Source organism: Chelmon rostratus, chromosome 21 (assembly GCF_017976325.1).
Source record: "Chelmon rostratus isolate fCheRos1 chromosome 21, fCheRos1.pri, whole genome shotgun sequence".
In the NCBI taxonomy this organism is placed as follows: domain Eukaryota; kingdom Metazoa; phylum Chordata; class Actinopteri; order Chaetodontiformes; family Chaetodontidae; genus Chelmon; species Chelmon rostratus.
In genome coordinates, this window is record NC_055678.1 from 12,171,115 (window position 1) to 12,193,461 (window position 22,347).

At 43.2% G+C, this 22,347-nt stretch overlaps 1 protein-coding gene across 1 annotated transcript; it reads left to right on the plus strand.

Moving 5' to 3' along the window:
* The first annotated feature begins 1,155 nt into the window (after positions 1-1,155).
* Positions 1,156-22,093, plus strand: LOC121625175 (double C2-like domain-containing protein alpha). The gene is made up of 11 exons (XM_041963246.1): positions 1,156-1,187; positions 5,185-5,552; positions 6,583-6,662; positions 7,730-7,804; positions 8,094-8,203; positions 11,257-11,383; positions 13,107-13,166; positions 17,357-17,556; positions 19,270-19,351; positions 19,659-19,755; positions 21,957-22,093. The coding sequence occupies exons 1-11, from the start codon at positions 1,156-1,158 to the stop codon at positions 22,091-22,093; spliced, it is 1,368 nt and encodes a 455-aa protein (XP_041819180.1).
* Positions 22,094-22,347: the final 254 nt, after the last annotated feature.

Consider the following 22,347-nt stretch of genomic DNA (forward strand, 5'->3'; position numbering starts at 1 on the left):
TCTGCCTACAACTGAAAAATACTGGCTTATGAACACATCATTTCTCATTACCTCATTTCTAAATCCCTATGTTAACATAAAGGTAAAAATGTGACTACTTCCTGCAATGACACTGAACGTTATCATTCGTTGTATATCATGATTGCAGGCTGTCCAATATGGCCTTCATTTGTAGGGATACTGGGCTTTTAAAGCGGTAATGGGCTGGTACTCTTTCTAGATGAACGACAGGCACAGCCACAGAGCAGTGGTCTCTTTTTTGGGCTTCATCTCTATACATTTGTTTGCCTGTCAATGGCGTCATATCCCCTCTAGCCCCCCTAGTTGCTATAACTTCTAGAGAAACACAAGATGATACATCAGAGAGTGATGAAGGAAGCAAATGAACACGCTTGCCTGCCACTCTACTACTGTTTGTATTTCTCAGTCGTGATGGAGCAAAATTATTTATTTTCACCAGCAATGGTGAGCGTCTAACAATGAAGACAGCAGCTCCCATGATTCCACGGTACTTTACGATGTCGCCAAGCGCCGTCGTTTGACTGAGAGACCTCTAGCAGCTCCCCATGCGATTAAATTACCTGAATTGATGCCACTTGTGTAAATATTTTTGTAAATGGTCGATTGTACTTTGCCGTGTCAAGCAATGCTTGTTCATAGGGTAAATCCATTGTCGGTTGGGATTTGCTGACGTGAAGAAAAAAAATAGAGACCATCAGCTTTGTCCATTGTGGTTCAATTTGAGTCTTCAAGGAATGAATGCAAGTCAATGCAGCGTCCTCCCCAGTGACAAAAACAAGTGAGTGTGTGTGGGGGGATGGTGGGGGGAGTGAGGCGAAACAGTCACATGCACAACAGAATGTCAAGGAATAACTCCCTGCTGCCTCCCGCTCTCTTCCTTTTGACTCCCTCCATCCTCCCCCTCCTCCTCCAGCATGCCGCTCTCCTCTCTCTTCCCCTCTGCTCCTCATTTTCATCTCAACTTGAACTATTCGTGCATTTAATTTTTAATGATATGCGTAGAGCTCACTCTGTCCCTCTCTCTCTCTCTCTCCCCCTCTCTCTCTCTCTCTCTCTCTCTAGTTTTTGCTCCTCTCTTCGCCACCTGTTAGTTAGTCTCCCTCTCCTCTCCGCGCTGGAATCCCCTCTTTTTTTATGTGGAGTTTCACACTTGCACTATCAGTGAGGTAAGTCAGCATCTTTATTCTTTTATTCTGAAATGCAGACAGGTTGGAATGTTAATTTTGTGATCTATGTGATCTCATTTCTCTGCATGCCATGCACCTTTATATTTCACACCTCCTCTTTTAAAAATATTTTCCTTCCTTCACCCTCACCACATCATCATGTCTTCACTTTTCTCGCCTCTGTGTGTTTTCTTTGCTAACCGCATTAGAGAAATAAAAACTAATGCAGCAAAGCCCAGACTGAGAGACAAACACATTTATCCTGCACTGTTCTCGCACGGCGAGCAGGTGCAACATGTGGCAGCCTGCTTTCCAGTCTTTTTTACCTCATCCGTCACTTTTCTTTTACACCTTCCACCACACACTGACACATGAGACACACATGCTGTCACTCACACACTTTGAAGTTTACTCATCCCTGGCTGTCTGAAAATAACTTGACTCTAATTGACAAGTGCTTCTGTCACTGTGGTTAGCTATAAATGATGCTGACTGTCAAGCTCTAATGAGTAGCTACAATGTGCGGCACTGTACTATACCATCTGCCTGTCAGCCAGCAGCTTGTTATTTAAAGGTGAACGGAGCCCGCCGCAGGGGCCCATTGTATGTAGGACACAAGAGAAGAAGAAGAAGAAAACCAGTTGCAAGATAGGGAGAGAGAGAGACCCTCACATAACTACAGGTGGAATAACAGTGTCTGAGAAAGATTGACGGAGTGATAATGACTGAGTAAAGGGGGGCGGGGTGAAGAGAAGAGGTGGATTATTAAAGTGGAGATGAGAAGATAGAGGTGGGGGATTGAGGGAGAGTGCATCCATGCTGTGATGTGACTCTAATTTAAAGTGAAGGAGCTGAAAGAGGAGGAGGGGAGGTCGCATGTTGCACAGAGATATTCCTGACTGCCGGCTTCTGGCAGCTCCGTTCCTCCCTCTCAGAGCTAGAAACATATGTAACCATACAAATGTATGTAGAAGGGGGCCATGCATGATATACTGCGTACTGCATTTGGTTGCATAACCAACAGCCACAGGGCTACTGTGCGTAGCTGCTGTGGACATGTTGGGCCATTATCTTGTAGCTTCTAGGAATTATGCGAAGTTGTCCGGCCATGTGCTCCAAGGCTGAGAGTCATGTGTGTAAACGAGGTTTAGCGCATGAAAAATCAGTGAAGTGCGAGGGGGAATCTGTACCTTGTTGTTTCGAGCGTGCATTGCCACAAGTCTCAGCAACGAGATGATGATGAAAAGAGGAGATGAGAGAGATTCCAACTGGCAGCGTGAGCGCGATCAATCATGATCTCGCTGTGAGCTTCTGCTTCCCGGCGAGCTGCGAGCCGCCAGGCCTCCCAGGCTGTACGTGTGCTGCTGGTGATGGTGGTGGCGGTGCTGGTGATGGTGCTCCGGCTGCTCCAGCTTACGGCCACCTCTGCCAGGACTGCGAGGCGACTGACTGCACACATTATATCCACAGACACTTGCTCACAAGCCTGCAACAGCTGCCTGGTGTGTGTGTGCGTGTGTGTCTGTCTGTGTGTGTGTGTGTGTGTGTGTGTGTGTATGTGTAGGGATGGATTAATGATCTGATGAAAGTGTATCTGTGCGTATGTTTGCTGGCATGCTTGTGTGAATGTATTGATATATTTGTGTGTGGGTGTGTGTGTGTGCTTTGAGGGATTATGTATTATTCATAGGAACAATCATGGTTATCTCCTCATCCGTGTTAATTAATCTTTTAATCAATTCTGGCCCAAAATCATCATCGTCACAGGGAGTTTCATTAACTTGTTTTCACCTTCTCCTTAATGTCTCGCAATCTACTTAATTTTCGATTATTGCTTTTTTATTGTTGTGCCAGGCTGAAGTGATTTATGGCGCGGTTCATCTTCTCTCTACATTCATCCACCTCACAAGAATCATGGTGTCTTGTCTTGAGGTGCGGGAGTCTGAGATTATCTCTGTGCTTCTTAATTGAGCAGTGATGAACTCTGACCTGTTCTCCAGCTTCAGGAATCATTAGTTTTGCTATTGTGGTCCTGAATGGCACCAAAATGGCTGCTGCTGATTTTCCAAAGGCAAGATGTCCATCATGTTCCACTCCAGAGCCAGTGGTCTGTCAGAGCCCCTTTCAGTTGAATGAGTGGAGGAAGTTCGCAGGCTGGCACACAGCAGCGTGTTTGGAAAGTTTGTTTCATCTCCAGCCAAGGCAAAGCTGGATGAGCCGTGCTGTGTATCGCCTACTGTTGTGCTCACAGCAGAGAGGCTGGACCACACATGACAAATGACCCTCACTGCCTGTATTCTGCTGAAGGTCAGCAGTCAGAGGCAACAGTTCCAGAGCCAGGGCTTCATCAGTCATATCGACTTCATCCCGATGACTGAAGGGCCTGAAATTAATCTGTTTACAGGTTTTGACCCCACAAGCAGAAGTAGGGCAAAATGAGGAATAATTATAGTTCTGAAAAACTTTATATTTACAGTCATTGGAGGAGCAGGTGGGCTAAAATCTACATTCATCATAGAGTAATGGCTTGACATTTTGAGAAGCCTAATACCGCTCTCATGTCTGTACGGTAAACATGAAGCTGCGGCCAGTTAGCTTAGCTTAGCATGAAGACTGGAAACAGGGGGAAACAGCTAGCCGGGCTCTGTCTAACGACAAGGAAATCCACATCCACAACATTAAATCTCACTAATTAACATGCCACGTCTCACGTGTTTTTAGCCTTACTCATACCACTTACATGTGGGACTATTTCTAGACCGGCGCAGTAACTTGATTAGTGTGCTGTAATAACCTGTCAGACATTCACGAGGTGGCGATCGTCTCATCTAACCCATGGCAAGAATGCAGATAAGTGTATGTTGAACTATTGTGGATTCAGGTTTGAGATCATCCACTCTTCTAATGATTGAATAAGGATCATCATAATACTCAGTCCTGATTCTCCATTTACTTCTGTTTGTGGTGATTAATTCCAGGCCTTTCCGTCACCCGAATAATGTCAATATGGCCGCTATCCCCAAGTACTTATTTAAACTTCTCTCTCTGAGTCCTGAGATTCACTCCATTTTGACATTTCTAAACTTCACAGACGGTCAATTTAGGGGAAAGTACAAATATTCACAGAGCAAATATTCACTTCTCAGTTTCAATCGATTAATGCAAAGAGAGCAGAAGGGGGGGATTTGTTCAGCATTGAGGACAGAACGCCCCCTCAAGGCCTGCTGTCTTTAGAAAACAAAAGCTGTGAGATGTTTGTAATCCACCCCCCTCTTTTTATTTCGGGAAGACAGCAGCCACATCAGCCTTGTGGTCAACTCCACTCCCTGCTGCCACAACTTTATGTAATCATCAGGACTCTTGTCTCCAGCTGAGTGTACTGAAGAGGCTCCAGCCTGTGACGACTTCACTCCATAATTACCTATCTGTTATGGAGGATTGTTAAGCACTTTAGATAAAATGCGTGCCTTGGTGGCTCACATGCGATGCAATTTCATCGAGGATGATTAGGATTCGGGGGAGGCCCCTATTGTCAATTATCCTTTATCCTCCCTGATAGGCTTGAGTTTATTCAGATGTATTCAATTGAAATGCAAATTTGTGCCCATCCTCTGCTGTATTTTGTCATCTTATGAGTAATGTCTTTCTTTTTAAGAGTTCTAATTATGTTGAAGGAGGTTTCACTATGAAAGCAGATAAATGCTTCCTATCACAAGTTCCTCTTCTTATGGCAAATGAGACACTCCGATTATGTTGATGATATCTCACACATGGCCAACACAGGAAAAGATCTTATTTATGAGGAACCACCTTACGAAGCTCACCTTGTTCTGCTTGGAATAGGTGAAATTGAGAACAGCAGCTCATATCTGCAGATTAGTGTCTTTGCAGTGGCTCGCTCTGGATGAATGCTTTCCGAAATTCAACTGTTGCTGAAAAGTAATGTGATTTAACTTTGCAGCTCTCTACTCATCTATCGCTGTCTCTTTCCCTCTAGCCCTATGACTGTGCGAAAAGGAAAACGCTTAGCCATCTCCATCCAGGAGCACATGGCCATCGACGTGTGTCCAGGCCCCATCCGCCCCATCCGTCAAATCTCTGCCTACTTCCCTCGCCTATCGCCCACTTCCTCCTTCTCCGAGCCGCTCTCGCCCAATCAGGTTGCAGCTCCCACTGCGCTCAGCCCCAGCAGCGCAGGTCAAGGTGGAGGGGCCGTCGGAGGAGGAGGAGGAGGAGAAGGAGGAGGGAGCAGCAGCCTGTTATCACCGCTGTTACCAGGGGCGGCGGGCGGAGGGGGCTCACTGTCGGCCATGAGTAGCATGGACACCTCCATCGAGATCGACAGCTGTGACAGTGATGATAACAGTGAGTCACCTCAAAGTCATGACTCGGTTTCACGAAAGCTGCTTGAGCCGTAGAATTCAAATGAACTCATCACAGGCGTGGATTCGGAAGAAGACAACAAGAACGTTTCAGAGAAAACAAAACAACCTCTGAAATGACATATATCGCTGGCAGATTTTCCAATCTGTCGCTAACTAGCGCAAGCTAACGCTAACACTGAAACCAGAGATGGTTCAGAAACGAGAAGGCAAACTTAGGAGTCATTTCCTGTGTCTGTGTCACATGGGTGACATGGGGTCACGTTATATTTGTTTTGAATCTAGTGTATTATTGTGTTCTTAATGTGTTGGTTTTAAAAATGCCCAGTGGGGATGGTGAAGAGAGGCGACCGCGCCCACGTAGGAGACAGGAGGTGTAGGTACACCATTTCATACCATTGACGCATCTTGTAATCTAAGATAAAATTTAATACTTTGGTCCAAATCTCTGCCAAACTGATCATAAAAGGAAATAGTCCAATATTCTGGAAATTATTGCTTACTAAATTATTGATTGATTGATCCCACTCACATGTCTGTGCATTGCATATGAAACTGTAGGTCAGCACAGAGACTCAAAACAATGGTAAACAGCTAGCCTAGCCAGATTTCACTAATTAACATGTCACATATTTGTTCAGTCTGTGAACGTTGTGACACGTGGTTTCGACTCTGTGCGGGACTATTTCTCGGCAGGCAAAGTCATTCCCTGCAGTCTTATGATTAAACAAGATAATGTGTGGAGAAAGCTTTAGACGTGCTGGTTTAGCTGTTTCACCCAGTTTGCTGTCTATGCTAAGCTAAGCTAACCAGAAGCTGGCATTACAGCCTTATATTTATCACACATATATAAAGTGTATATATATATATGAATGATTTCAACCAACTCTCAGCATAGTGAGTTATATGAGATCTAATGGAGTACATATGGGTGAGTGCAGACACATCCCTCATGTTTGTATTCCTTCCTGCCATAATTCCCTCTCTCTCTTCTTTCATCAACTGCTTTCCAGCCTCTTTGGGGACGTTAGAGTTCGACCTACTGTATGAGAGAGCCACCAGCTCCCTACGCTGCACAGTCCTGAGAGCGAAGGTAAATACTGTCCTCTGTAAACTCCATTAAAGCCAGATTCATGTATCCAGCCTGTGACACAAAACGCTGCAGCCTGTCAATCAAAGAACAACTCCTGTTTTTAGTCGTGCTATCACCGTGGCTCTGGTGATGGCAATGTCTGTCGGTCCGGCTCTTTAACCCACGCTGTAATATCTCAACAAATATTGGACGGAGCGCCATAACATTTTTTACTTACTAAATTTAATTGACTTTCAGGCCACCATGAGGTTGACAAATGTCAGCTATTGTTCTTTATGTTAAGAGCTAATTAGCAAACTTGGCAACATTATACCTACTACATCAACACGTTAGCATTGTCTTTGTCAGCATGTTAGCATGCTGACGTTAGCATGCACCTCTAAGCGCCATATTGCCTCAGTACAGCCTCAGAGAGCTGCTAGCACAGCTCTAGACTCTTTTCGCCTTTTGCTTTGCAACTCAATTAAATGGCTGCTAAAAGTTTTGTAAATGGGTGCAATCAGCACTTTAAAATAAAAGCGTGCTGTGGTTATGGGTCAGAGAGACTTGCACACTGGTATTTACTGTGACAACATCAAAATGAAGAATTGCACCTGTTCAGGTAAACTTTACATGAAAATTAGTCCCCCATCTGAAGTCACCTCTGTTCAATATATATTCTGCCATTCTGCAATACTTACAGCAGAAACACAGCTGGACAGCTTTTCTTTGTTTCATTAATTAAAGGTCTGAAGTTACACAGACTCAAGGCAAATATATATTACATCTTTTCAGTTCTCATCCTCAATTTTTTCATTGTTTTTAAAATGGGCAGTATGTGCTCTGCATTGGATCACTGGTTAACTGAAACTATATGTCAAATTAAAAGCCCCCCTACATCTTCCCTACCTCTGTACTTTAGATACAATTTGGAAATGAACCCTGAACCTCTCAGTTTGGTAACTGTTTTTTTGTTTGTTTGTTTGTTTGTTTTGTTTTGTTTTACAGGTGTTGGCAGCTTATAAAATGTTCTCCACCAATTAATTAATATCCCCCTCTTATATCCTCTCTCTCTCTGTCTGTGTTAGGGTCTGAAGCCGATGGATTTCAATGGTTTGGCTGATCCTTATGTCAAGCTGCACCTGCTGCCGGGCGCCTGCAAGGTCGGATTTTACTACCAGAACATGGTTATGTCCCTGCATTTTTCTACAACTTAAAAGCCTTTCAGTAACCTGTTGCTCAGGACTTTTGAGTGCATATTTAAGTCTGGGTATAATTTTGAGCTGCAATATGAAAGTACAGGCGCAGACCAGTAAATCTGCACGAAAATAAAATGACCTTCTTGCCAGGAAGAAATTGTTTTTCCTGTTGAGGTTGTTTGCTGTTTGCAGCTCTGAGAAAAAGCTTTGAGTTACATTATTATTTTCCCCTCCTCTCTGCTTTGATGCACAGGCTAATAAATTGAAAACCAAGACTGTTCGCAACACGCTGAACCCTGTGTGGAACGAGACGCTCACCTACTGTGGAATCACAGAGGAAGACATGTACCGCAAAACACTCCGGTAAACGTTTGCTGTAGAAGCTTTCTTGCTATTTCTGTCTCCATCACTTCCTGCCTCTCTGTTCTGTCTTGCCCATCCGAAAGCCGGCTCTTGCTTACAAAGGATTTCTTATCATCTATCTCAATCACAGAATCTTTTGCTTTCGGTTTATAGGCCTTTATCCTATCTCTGTCTCACTTCCCTCTCTCTTCCTACCTCCGCTGATGCTTGATCCCTTGTCACCTCGCCTTCGTTCCTCCCTGTCCTCACATCTCTCCTGTCCGCGAGGATCAGACTCCTTCTCGGGGTGGTCTCTCTTGGTCTTTCTTTCCATCTTTCTCCCTGCCTTTCCCTCTGTTCAAGTTGCAGTGACAGATTGAGGTCAGACTAAGCACCGCGGGGTGTTTTAATTTCATTGACCCCCTCCAGAGGTGACAAAAGCTGCGAATTGTCTCTGCCTGTGACTAAAAGTTTGCCACGACACATGTGGGAGTGGGATTTAAATAGGATCGACGGTTGATGTCTCAGGGGAAATTAGAAAAACTGGCCCTACAACTGGCCTCCGACACTATATTAATTCAGCACATGAGTTTAAAGATCAGGAAGCAGGAAGTTTAACCTGCTGAAAGGTGTAAACATGTCAATGTTTGAATTCTGTTCTTTTATTCAGAGACTGAATTTAATCGCTTTTTTACATCTGGATAAATCTTTATTATGTAAAAGATTCTATTCAAGGGCTGTTAGGGCACATTTTTTAAAGGATTTATCCAACCCAAACCAGTTTAACATCATTTATAAACAGCTACTGTAGATATGCTTGCATTTCTGAGTCTTTTTTTTCTTGTTGTGTGCAGAGAGTAATAGTGAAATGCAGGGCTCCTTCCATTGTGTGTACATGGTTTAACAGCAGAAAATATTTCAGCTATCTCAAATATCAGCAGTCCTTTCAGTCCCTTATAAATTGACTGAAAGGATTTCTTGCCAGACTTGAAATTAATTCTCGAATGCCAACACTTCCAATATAGGAATAAATCCATCACAGACAAGGGAGGTTTTCTGATTTCCTCTCTGAGAGCAGCTTCATTCGACCAGAAATCCAGAAGATTGCGACCACAAGCTATGCCACATTTTGAAAAAGGGCAGTTCATACTTTTTGCAACCTGGAAAAACTGCAGCTCTAATCGAGTTTGCTTCCAACTTCAAACCAGCGTTGACAAAGTGCAGCAAATTTTCTGACAGATCGGTTTCAGAAAATACGACTCACAGCTTGCAGTTGTGTATTTATATGGCTGTGTGATGACAGGAAGTCATGATTTACAATCCTTTTTTATGGCTTTAGTTAATTCACAATCATCTGTACGCTACTGGCCATTTGGCTTTAGCACAGCAAGCACCAGAGTCTCTGGAAGTTCATTCCTGCCATGAAAAGAAAAGCAAAATAGATAAAAAAAGCTTTTTCTGCTAGGAAAAAAAAGTTAGCCATGATGGTCATATATAATCTTGGTAAGTCTTAAAAATTCAATATTTGAGTTAGAGTCAAAACTGAGATCAAAATTATGGCTAGTCAACATTATGTCGTATGTCACGGTGTTGAGTTACCATGAGTATCTTCACTTTATAATGTCTAACTTTTCTTTTTTTCTGGCAGTAATGAGCTTCCATGAGAGCCAGTACAAAAGGTGTCATTATCCACCTGCCCTGCAGCAGCAGAAAGGCCTGTAATGGACTCTTCATACAGCATCAGAACATTTTTACATGACTGACATGGACATTTAAGCTGGTGAAAGCATGTGTGATTAGATTATCACACCGCTTTTTGATATAGAAGGAAATGTGAGCTGTCATAGTCGCAGTAAAATGTGTACATTACCGCATACTGTTTAACTGCAGCCTTGTATCTGTTTCACATAATGACTCTGCACTTCACACTTGACTCTTTGACCTATTGTATGCTCACTCACCGCTCCATCCTCAAGCCCTTTGGATCAGATGTCTGTTACTCATCCATGTATCGCACCATCTTTCCCCTCTCAGCTCAGACTGACTTCATCTCTCTTTATTCTCCTCTTCAATTGTGAAGGGTCCCGGCATCCCTTTGGATAATAAGTTACTAGCCTAGAAATTACCTCTGGGGGAATGCCAGCACATATCTGGTATCCACAGGCAACTGGCCCCTTGCACCATCTACATTTCTCCAATACCATGTTTTATTATGGGGAACTGAAAGCAGAAGGTGACTGTGGTGTTTCATTCCTGCAGTAATGAATTTAGTTAGAAGTTGAATGAAACAACAGGCCAAGAGGCAGCATATTGGACCTCTGACAGATTGCATTCGGAGTTTTCTTTTTCTTGCATGTCTTGCATTCACATTTACATAAAACACAGAAAAAGGCAATCGCACTGGATTTCAGCCAGCTCGTAGCATACTGATTTTTCGCCCCTGCCTATAGACATTCATATACACATGCATGACTCCTCTCACACGCAGATTTAAATAAATTTGCACGTTTTTATCTCTCCCTTTCACCCGTGTCACCCCATCCCTCTGCAGCTTTTATACGCAGCCCCCCTCCATTTCCTTCACTCCTCTCTGCTGCTCGCAGCCACTTATGCATTTCAGCTGCGTGTGTGGCAGGTGTAAAAGTTTTGCCAGACGCATAAATATGGATTGCCTAGCATGATGCACTTTCACACTAAATTGCCACAGGAGGGAAAATGGTAATTCCTTGCACAATGCTCGTACACAGATGCTGGGTTTGTACGTAGGCGTTTTTTCTAACTGTGTGCTCTTTAATTCAGGTCAGGTTTATGTCAACAACTTCCCTCCCCCATTATAAAGTTGCCACAACATTAGGAATAATTAAATGAGTGATAAAATGTACATTTGCTTGACTGCCTCCGTCCCTCACACACACACAAGTAAATTACATCTTTCTACTTACATTTTCTAGCTCTGTCTCAGCCTCATTAATCAGCATCCTTTATTCTTATTCATGTTTGCCTCACTTCCCATCGCTGTCTCTTGCTTTTTCTCATTTGTACCTCCCCCTCCCTTTTCTGCCTCTCACTCCCAGGGTGTCTGTGTGCGACGAAGACAAGCTGACACATAATGAGTTCATCGGGGAGTCGCGGGTGGCCCTCCGCCGCGTGAAGCCTGACCAGACCAAACACTTTAACATCTGTCTGGAGCATCCACCTCCTGTGAGAAGAAGAGAGGGGCGGCAGAAAGAGCTAAAGGGAGGATAGGAAAGAGAGACTAAAAGGAAGGAAAATGAGTGTGTATTAGAGAGATATTTGACTGGAGGGTACGGTAATATTCAATATATTAAGGCTTCCTGTCTGGCTCACAACTTCATTTTTAAAAAAAGATGTGGTGAAAAATACAGAGGGATGGGGGGCTGAGCTGAAGATGGAAGGCTCCCTGCCTCCCTGGTTTACGTGCCAACAGGGAGGTGTTAAAATGTCGATACTTAGTAGACATAACTATCCACTCCAGTGATGACCACACACCTGGGCCTCATACAAAACGCCAGCGTGTCCGTGCCATCACTGCAGCATCGTTGGCAGAAGTGTAGAACAAATGCTGGAGAGTAAGCATGATATCTGAGAGTAAGCAGCAAACAAATAAACACATAATCGTAAACATTTAAAGCAAGAATCCCCTTTATTAGGGTTGTAAGAAAGAAATGTGCTGAGGCAGGCGCTTTACAGTGAAACAGTCTACTTTATTGTTGAAGATGACAATAACACTAAAGATGAAAAGCACATTTAGAACAGAGAACTTGGATAGAAATTGAATTATAAATAGTAAATAAGAACAAATACAGCACACTTGTAACTCAAATAAAACTATTTGCAGTTACATAACATGGCCAAAAGTATGTGGACGCTGGAGCATAACACCCAGATGTGGTTGCTGAACACGCCATTCCCAAACTCCCAAACCATGGGCATTAATCTGGCTCTTCTAGGACGACTTTCTACCAGATTTTAAAGCCTGGCTGAAGGGATTTGCTCACATTCAGCCACAAGCATTAATCAGGTCACTGCTGTTCAGCGATAAGGCCTGGCTGGTAGTTGACGTTCAGGTTTAAAAGGTTTTTGGATGGGGTTGAGGTCAAGGCTCTGTGCAAACCAGTCAAGATCCTCCACACCAAACTGGAAAAACATGTTATGTCTCTCACTGCCATCTTGAAACAGGAAAGGGCCTTCCACAAACTGGGGCCAAGTGTTTTAAGTACACGGTTGTATAAAAGACCTTTGCATGATATCTACCATAAAGATTTCCCTTTCTTCGAACTAAGGGCAGCCCCAGACCAAAACTACCCAAAGGACAGTGGAGTCAATTAGCCTACTGACATACAGCAACTGAGACTGTTCTTCCATGAGAAGAAGTATTAGGTAAACAGAGGAGTGAGTATGGCATCTGTTCTTAGAGCTCACAAATAGCTTTTTGTGCAGGCTAAATGTCATCTGGGTGACACATGGGAAAAGGGTGCATAGAGATTGGGAGAATAAAGGGGAGGGGGGCATCAATAGACAGAGAGCGCAAGTGAGAGAGATGAGAAACAAATGGATTAAAAAATAAAAGTGGTGGAGAGTGGGGGGCATGTGAAAAGGGGTGGGAGGGTGCTGGGTTTTTGTTCTTTATGAGCTGGAAAGGGCTGTTGGTATTAGATTGGTCCTCTGAGGCTGGTGGCCACTCTGCGATCAAACACTGAAGCCCCCCCTGTCATCCTGCGAACCAGACGCTGGGTCAGGCCTGTCATTTTCAAAGTGGTTTCACCCTTTGCCTCGATACATACATCCTTCGTCTCCATCCTTTGCTCCTCTAACCTGCTTCTGCAGCTTTTCTGTCAGTCATATCCCCTTATTATTATTATTTTTTGTCTTCTTCTCCTCTTTTTGCCTTCTCTGCCTCCAGCTGCCTTCACCGACTGCAATGAGCACAGCCCTGAGAGGAATCTCCTGCTACCTGAGAGAGGTGACCACATGACTCTTCTGTTCTGGTCAATATGACCCTCCATCTGTCTGTCTGTGCGTCCTTATAGTCCATCTTTCAACCTGGCTGAGTTTTGTTCCCCTTGACTGATATGAGACGCTATGTCTGACTCCAAAATAATATCATGAAAATTTGAGCATAAACCTTTTATTATTTTAAGATTGCTATCAGTTTTCATGCTCTGGCCTGCATATTCTTGTGGAAAACAAAGTATGAGTCATCTTCGTTCTTCATCTAACATTTATCCGAGCAAAATGTTTTACTGTTTACATCTAACAAGTGAAATGAATCAGATCAAATGTCACATCTTATTTGAGATATATCCTTAATTTTAGCCGGACTTGCAGGTTAAGATGTCTTTATTAATATTCAAATTTATTTATTTAAATTTATTAAAATAATTACAATTTAAAGGTCAACTGTGTAGGATTTAGGGGGATCTATTGGCAGATATGTGATATAATATTCATAGTTACGTTTTCATTCAATTGCCTGGAAAAGTGTTTTCATTACCTTAGACTGAGCTCTTTATATCTACAGAGGGAGCCGGTCCCCCTCCACCATGTTGGACTGCCATGTTAGCCCAGAAAGCACAAACCAAGCATTGACTCCAGAAGGGGCCTTATGCCCATTTAACAGGGAGTGAGAGGAGGGGGTTTCTCACCGCTAGATGCCACTAAATCCTACACACTGGTTCTTTAAAGCAGTGACCACAAATTGTGTGTATTTATCACTACAGACTATTTTACAAACCCTTTGAATGCAAGTTTTCCACTTTTCCAGACATCTGTTAGTTTTCCATTCCTTTCCATAAGACATGGCAATCAATTAGCAGTCTCTCTTGACTCGTCTAATCCATTGAGCCACCATTAATTTATTGGTGTGACTTAATTAAATTGCAGTACATTTCCAACTATACTGTGGTAAAACTGGGTTATTGAGTTTGTATCATGGAATTAAATGAACATTAATGGCTGCTAATGGCTTTTACGAAAAAAGGGAAAATGCATGTCAATATCTAAACCTTTACAGTTTACATTAAAGTGAAACTGTGTAACTTTCATGAACAGCAGCCACTGTGGCAAAAGTGACAATTACATGAGAGATGAGTCATAAAGTTTGTGATCTGACTCCATAATGTCATTATTACAGCAGCATGTATCTTAAGTTTGCTAACATTAGCAAATGAATGTCTGGCATATTGGCCTAAAGAAAGACAAGGGCGACTGATCCAGTGTCAAAGTGGATTCATTGGCCAATCATTACAACTGTGTCTCTTTTTCACATGTTTGTTCGTGTGTGTGTGTGTGTGTGTGTGTGTGTGTGTGTGTGTGTGTGTGCTACTGGTCATACCAGACCGAATAAGTGTAGCAAGGCTGTTTTGTATTGCCTCTAAATTCAACCTTTAATTTCTGATATTATATTATATATATATTATATATGATATAATGCTATTTTTTTCTTCTGCAGGTTACAGAAATGTAAAGCATACATGATTTCTAGTAAACACAAGTCTGGTGGTCTGGTCCATGATCCAGTCTCAGAGCTGCTGCATGGCCCAGTTGTTTCAGACGCAGTAATGATTTTAGAGCCAATCCTCTCATCACATATTGGGTAAATTAATGAAGGGGGTCAAACCAAAAGGCAGATGTAATGCTTTGACCCCACTGACATAACTGGAGTAAAACAGCTGCCTCTGTATTTCTCACCATAGTCAATGTTGTTTAATGGGTCTGCTGTTCATCTTGCAAGTCCTCTAGCCTTGCGAATCCACCCACAAATGAATCTCCTTCTCATCTTCATCTGTCACTGTGTGTAGCTGGCTCCACATTGACGCCTGTTTATTTCCACCTCCCTAATGAGTTGCTCTCTATTGATCTGTGAAGGTCTGAGTTGTTTCAATACCAGATACCTGGTGCAAATTATCCTCACTAATTGCAAGTTTTAAAGTCTCTTACTCAGTCAGAACAGATGGTGAACCGCCTGCTGGCAGTAGTGATGATTCCCCCCCAAAAAAAGAAGGAAAAACAACATACAGACAAGGAGAGTAGAAAAATAAGGAAGAGAGAATTAGGAGAAAGGAAGGGGGCAAGCTGTTGAGACAATTAAAGAAAGGGAGGGAGGAGCATGGAGGAGTGCGGGGTGTGTGGCATATTGATCTTCCTGGCTGTGTCCACCTCACGCCTGAAGATAAGACTTAATGAGAGATGGAGAGATAAAAAGGACAGGAGAGACATTTAGTGAAAGATATAGTGGAGGATTGATGGAATCCGCTTCACATTAAAATTACATTAGAGGCAATAAAACCAAACCTTTTCCATTTTCTGTGGTGGAACATCAAATGTAGCACAATGCAGCTGCAGCGTTGAAAGGCCTGAAATAGCAAACGTGCATCTTTCCTATAAATAACGTACATGTATTGGTGCTGCTGGCGATGAGGGTGAGTCATGGTCCTGTGAGAACATCATCTTCCCCTTCCTCACCCTCTGCTGCTGCTTCCTCGCTTTCTTTCATCTGTCACTTTGAATCTACGCTGTTGTTCGGCTAGTTGTCAAATGCTGTGGTAACAGTTTGATGTCCATGGAAAATACTCAAGCCACGAGCAACAAAGTGCATTAATGCGACTTTAAGGTTAGTCCGAGACGTCGGACCAGCTGCACACCTGACAGCGTCGGCGGTAGCTGGGTTTGTTTCTGAGCTGCAGCAGATGAGCTTAGAGGAAAGTCACTGAGCTCTTTAGGTGTGTCTGCTTATGAGAGAAAGAGGAGAGATGAACTATATTACAGCGAAGGACACGAAGCCCATTTCAAAAGATAGACCACGTAACTACTGAAAGAAGATATTATGAATTTTTCTTCTCACAAATAGAAGGTTGAATCTTTATACAATAAAATTCACCCTTGCTCAGTTCAGTGCACTCAAGTTTTGAAGCTACAGCCTTACTTGTTCTGGTGTGACTGTAGTGTTTAACCTTTAGATAGATATTGCCGTATAATGGAGTTGGGCGATATGTTTACATTTTCCAGTCGGCCACCTCCGTTTATATTTAGGTCTAAATAAACTCCCAAAATGTGTAGAAAGGAAATATTCCTACACCTAATTTCCTTATAAAACAGAAATAAATCAATAAAACACACTTTATGCTAATTTGAAAGAAACAAAATAAAAAACCCAAAAACCATAATGGAGTTCCACTCTTCCAGCAATCACCAGCTCTGGTTTGGTTGAAATAAAACCTTAATTCACCCGCTTAGGTGTGAAAATATTCATACAATATACATACATGCGGTCAGTAACGATTGAAATAAAGAAAGTATATAACCTTGACGTTTAGGTTTTAGGTCTCCAATTTGGCAGTAACAGTTGGATTCAGTCTGGTTCTTGAAAAGGTCTGGGTCTTACAGACATGGTGGGCTTCATCTGGAATCGTGTTGTTAGTCTAAAAGAACTTCACTGTCAAAGTGTCAGTAGTCACTGTTGGTCAGTGCAAGTTAAATGTACTTGCTTTGATTTCTGCTGTGCTGCTGTAGGAATATCTGCACTACATTATTTTCAGTATTCACTCTCCTTTTCGCTCTATTTTCCTTGTTAAGGGAAATATCGGGCTCTTTAGCTGCTAAATGCATGTATAGGTTTGTCTGGGTGCCTGTGTGTGTAGTAAAGCTCTAATCAGAGTGTGAGGATGAATTTCACCCCGGGGGAATTAATAAAGGAAGTCTTTTTGTGAATGTTGTTTGTCATTTGGGCTGAGCAGGTAGCGTGCACTGGGTTTATCAGAGCTTTTTCACTGAAAACAGCTGCCTGCTGCATCTGGAAATGACACTAACATGAGCTGAGGGTGAGCCAAAATGCTAAAGTTTGGGGCCATAAAACCAAACCAATGAGCTTTTAAAAGCGCTGAAGTGCAGAGTTTGATCGTAATTCTGAGAGGGTTCGTCGCTACGAGTGACCCCTTTTACATTACACAGTCTTTTGATCCAATGGTAGTAAAAAAACATCAATTACAGCAGCTTTAAAGAACTTGAACACTGTTGCCTTTTTCATCAGCCCATCTGATGCATCATCTTCAGAATCCTTTATAACACTGAGCCTCAAATCACTAATCTACAAATGCAGCTCACACACCCCCTTCCTGATTTCTCCCTATCTCTCGTATCCCCTCATCCTCTCAGTGGGAGACGGAGCAGCAGAGAAGTCTAGAGGAGAGAGGCCGTTTGCTGCTCTGCCTGCAGTACCTCCCCCCGGCCACTGACGGCGATGTGAAGGGCGAGGCCAAGGAGCGGGCTCGTGGCGGGCTTTGTGTGGGCGTCAAGCGCTGCGCCCATCTGGCAGCCATGGACGTCAACGGCTACTCAGACCCCTACGTTAAAACGTAAGGATGACATCAAACCACTAACTGTGTGCCACCGCCTATTTGATTAAATAAAATTGAATAATGTTGCTATGTGAACAAAATGATTTTTGGCCTCAGTCGTTTTTACATTTAAAATAATTAACCCAGGACATTTCACGACCCTCATTTCCACACAACCTATCCATCTCCCTCGCCACCTTAATATCTGTGTTTGGTTTTCACTGGCTGTGACCTTACATATATTGGCCCCATGAATCACCTTCTGTCCCCAATCATGAGTGATAGATGGCCTGAGTTAACCCCGCATAAGCTGATGGTGACCAATAAGGGGGGGGTTTCACGCAAGTGGATGCAACCGTGAACTGCATCGCTCATACGTCAAGATAATGATAATTCCGTGTGTGTGTGTATTGACAGCCTTCAAAATGGACTGAAAGGCGGCGACATGATCTAATGTTATGGGCGTGCTGTATCATGGAGGAGACAGAGTTGGCTGCTATTGTTAGTGTCATAGAGGTCGTTTGGAGTTTCATTACTCACGATGAAAGAAAAGCAATACTGTGTGTGTCGCCGTGTGTGTGTTTGTGTGTGGCAGGCAGGGCAAGAAGGTCCCTGGGTTGAATGATGCCCCCCGACAGAGAATGGACAAATGAGCTCTAAAATCCCCCTCTTTTCCACTCAGCGCTCTCCTGAGTGCTGGCTCTGGCTTTGAGGTTGTTTGTGGAATGAGTAAGACACTAAACAACCTGTCATCACACACATTCGTGCAAGCCGATCTCCCTTCTCCTTTCCCCGCCATGCCTAAAACTCAAGTTTTCTCCCTCCGTCTTCGCGCCCACATCATCCCTCACACATCCACGAGAATACACCGTGCACCTCGTTCCATTTCGGATGCATGCTCACATCTTCGCCCTTTGGCGGCAGCTTTTTCCCAGATGCTTTGTTGTGTCTGAGAGCGTGTGGGAACATACGCTCTCCGAGCTGTGGGTGGTGGGTGGAAAGCAAATGTGAAGAGAGATTTTGCCACGCTCCTTCCAGCTGGCTTAAAAATATCCTGAGAATTTAATGACACCCAGAGAAGGGATGCTGAGCTTTTTCAATCTGTGCTGTGTTGGTGAAGGAATCACTGCTCTGTCCTCACACTCGGCTAGTTTGACAAATAATAAATCAAAACTTTCAGGTGATTGTTATTGTGTTATAAATATGCAGCTGGCTATCTTAGCTTAGCATAGACACTAAAACCATGGGAAAACAGGCAGCCTGGCTCTGTCCAGAGGTCAGGTTTTAGGCTAGTTTTGTTACCTTTAGACAGATCCAAGCTAGTTGTTTCCCCTTGTTTCCAGTCTTTATGCTAAGCTAAGCTAACAAGCTGCTGGCTATAGCTTTGTATTTACCATGGAGATATGACTATCTGCAAGACAGCAAATAAGTGTATTTCCCAAAATATTGAACTGTTTCTTTAAGTAAATGCTTTTTCTGAATGCTTCATCAGTAAAGATGTCACTAAGAATGAAGTGAGAGTGAAAGGACAGCAAAAAAATCCATTATTGACAGAAATTCCTGAGGGACCATAATGATTTTCTCTACGCATGAACTTACTCTGACCTTAATGTAGTCATCACTGGCATTTGCAGTAATTGTACCATTAGTGCTTTACAGCAATATATTCCTTTTCAGCAGTGCTCTGACCTGTGAGTGATAATGTAATGGCATCACGTTCCTCTGTCTCAGGTACCTCAAGCCAGACGTTCATAAGAAATCCAAGCACAAAACAGCGGTCATAAAAAAGACTCTCAACCCGGAGTTTAATGAGGTACACACTAATGTATGTGTTTGCGTACGTGCATGTGCATAACTGTGGGTGTGAGAAACTCGCTCACAATGTGTGAATGTAAAGATGCAGCTCATTTAGAGCATCCTCCCCCAGGGACGCTACACTGCATGCAAAGTTTCTGCAACAGTTTTTGCTAGACAGCAATTACTGTTTGCGTATCATTATCCGCTGCCTCATTAGTGTGTAGCATGGAGGCTTATAGAGGAAAAGCAACATGTGTGTTAGGTGTGATCTCCTGACCTTTGCTCTCAACCACTCATCCCTCTCCCTATTTGTTTTCACACAGGAGTTCTTCTATGAAATCACCTTCTCGGAGTTAGCCACCAAGACGCTGGAGGTCACAGTGTGGGACTACGACCTGGGAAAGTCCAATGACTTCATTGGTGAGGCGACACAACAAACACGCTGGCAGCTAATCTTTTCCTGCTGGTGCTTTCTGGCATTAATGATGAGCTGGCTGGCTAGTTTATCAGCAGTCTAATAATGTTGTACCCATGGCAGATGTTGCTAAAGATATTTTAGGATGTTCTCCAGTATCTGCTATGATCCGAGTGCAGCACTGTGTGTAATTTGCAGGGTTTGGTTGCCAAAAGGGTGCCAGTGACATTTTGGCTGAAAACGTGCTTTATACTATACTTGCTCTGAGAGTGGGAGTAAGTAATTACTTCTTTATCGTTGTTTTCAACAAATTCTACTGAAGATGTAAATCTTTAAAAACAGGTCACATAAATATAGCTTCATTCCTGAAACAGCTGGGTACCATAGTTTTTTTTTTCTAACTTTACTCACGAGGATATAATGCATTCGTTGGGGACTATTTTCTGCTGTGTGTTCATACATATGTTGTGCTCTAGTGAGTATTTCTAGCTCTAGGTAATGCCCAGGTTCATGTTTGTCATCCCTGGACTGAGAGTTCTGGTCGGAGCGGCTGTAAATCACCTCGGCACTATTTTCAAACTGGCCTCCTTCGGTCTGGGAGGCTGCGTTTGGTCCCGGTTGAGCCCCATGTTCACTGTAAGGTTGCTGAGCCTGGTTCTGTCGTCCCCAGTGTAAACACCAACAATCGCCTGGTGCTCTCTGTTGGGGCAGACTCCAGGCAGCTAATAGGGCCATTAACTGCACAGCTAACTAAGCTAACTATCTGAGGGCAGTAGCTGCAGGCAAATATAGCTACAGCAGGTAGCAACAGTATAGTGAGCAGCAGTTAGTGATTACTCTGGTGATGTGCTGCCCCTATTTGTTTGGAGTGACCTTTGACAGAAGGCCAATTTTTACGGATTGTAAATCAGTTACATTTGAAAAAAGTGACTTATTATCCATCACCCAGGTGGATTTTTAATGACAGTCTTTTCGACAGTTTTAAGCTCACTCTGATGGTCAAACGAGCTTATTTGTATTATTAGACACAGCCAGAATCACATAAACTAAACTGAAAAACTGCTATTCGACACCTTAACATATATTAAAGTTGACTTTTGCTTTTGCAATGAAAGGGAAATAACATTTTAAGCTCTCTAAGCTCGATTTCATTTGAAACTAAAATTGATTTCTGCATGTAAGTAATTGCTCTAACAAATCAAGCAAACAATTAATGCAATTACTGATAATGAAGCAGTATAGCTGAAAACAAAATAACACAATGTGGAAGATTTTCTATAGACCAGGAAGGTGTAGCTTGAAGCTACAGTTAATTACGCCTACTCTTACATGAAACACCGGTTTATATTACAGTGGCATGCAAACCCCTCCCCACAGTCATTGTCAGGAAAGGCCAAGTGATGCAAATCAAAGACCTTTATAGATACCGTGACTCCTCAAACCTTCTCCCAACAATCAGCAGTCCTGGACTCCTCTAGGCAGGAGAAGGCTAAAAAAAAAAGATAGCAAAGCGTTCTCAAAAGTGGTTTCCTCAGTTTGGAATGAAGATGTCTGTTAACAGGAAAGGTGGAGGTCAAGCTGAAGTCTGGACAACTGAGAGAATGGCTTGTTGGATTGTTAGAAAGGCAAATCAAAACCCCTGTCCGGCTGCAAAAGACCATGAAGATTTATCAGACTCCTCTACAGCGGTGCACTGCTCACCACAAAATACAGTGTCAGACATTTGCAAAGGAGCATCACAGCAGGCCTGATGCATTTTGGAAAGGCCACAATTAAGTTATGCTATGAGGAAAAAGGCTGCAGAGTTTGATGAAAAGAAAAACTCTCCGACTGTCAAGCACAGAGGTGGATCGATCATGCTTTGAGCTTGTGTTGCAGCCAGCAGCACGGGGAACACTTCGCTGGTAGGGGGAGGGGGAGAATGGATTCAATTAAATACCAGCAAGTTCTGCATCAAGCACCACACCGCAAACACACCTCAAAATCCACAATGGTCTACCTCAAAAGGTGCAAGCTGAAGGTTTTGCAGTGGCTGTCACAGTTCCCGGTACCCAAACGTTTGCATGCAACTGTGTAGTATTATCTATTTGTTCATCTGCAGAGTGTCGACAGTTCCTCGCAACAAATGTTACATAAATTTACCTCTTCATTTTTACATCAGTCTCCAGGTTATGCTGACTTTGTTTTTCGTCTGTGCACTGGTTAGGGGGTGTGTCCCTAGGGTGTCACTCACAGGGGGACACTCTGCAGCACTGGATAGACTGTCTGAAGAACAAGGGCAAGAAGGTGGAGCGCTGGCACACGCTGACCAACGAGCTGCCCGGATCCACGCTGCAGGAATGAACTGATCCTCATCCACTGTGCTGACACTGGAGGGACTGACCTGAAGACTCGGGATGACAGACGTTTCATCGCATGCTCGAGGGATTTTCTGCATGACCACGAAGGATTCATATCCGACTGACTTTGTGTCATAAATGAGACCATAATTCGCAACAACACACCCAAAGGGGGTCACATTCAGAGATCAATGCTCCAATCTTGGATCTAAATAGACTTGATGCAAATTTGGGAAACCGTCCACACCACAAAGCTGA

Coding starts and splice junctions, on each gene's coding strand:
- LOC121625175 (XM_041963246.1), top strand. CDS start 1,156: ATGTGGAGTTTCACACTTGCACTATCAGTGAG. Junction 7,805..8,093: donor TGCTGCCGGGCGCCTGCAAG/GTCGGATTTTAC, acceptor TTTGATGCACAG/GCTAATAAATTGAAAACCAA. Junction 8,204..11,256: donor ATGTACCGCAAAACACTCCG/GTAAACGTTTGC, acceptor TCTCACTCCCAG/GGTGTCTGTGTGCGACGAAG.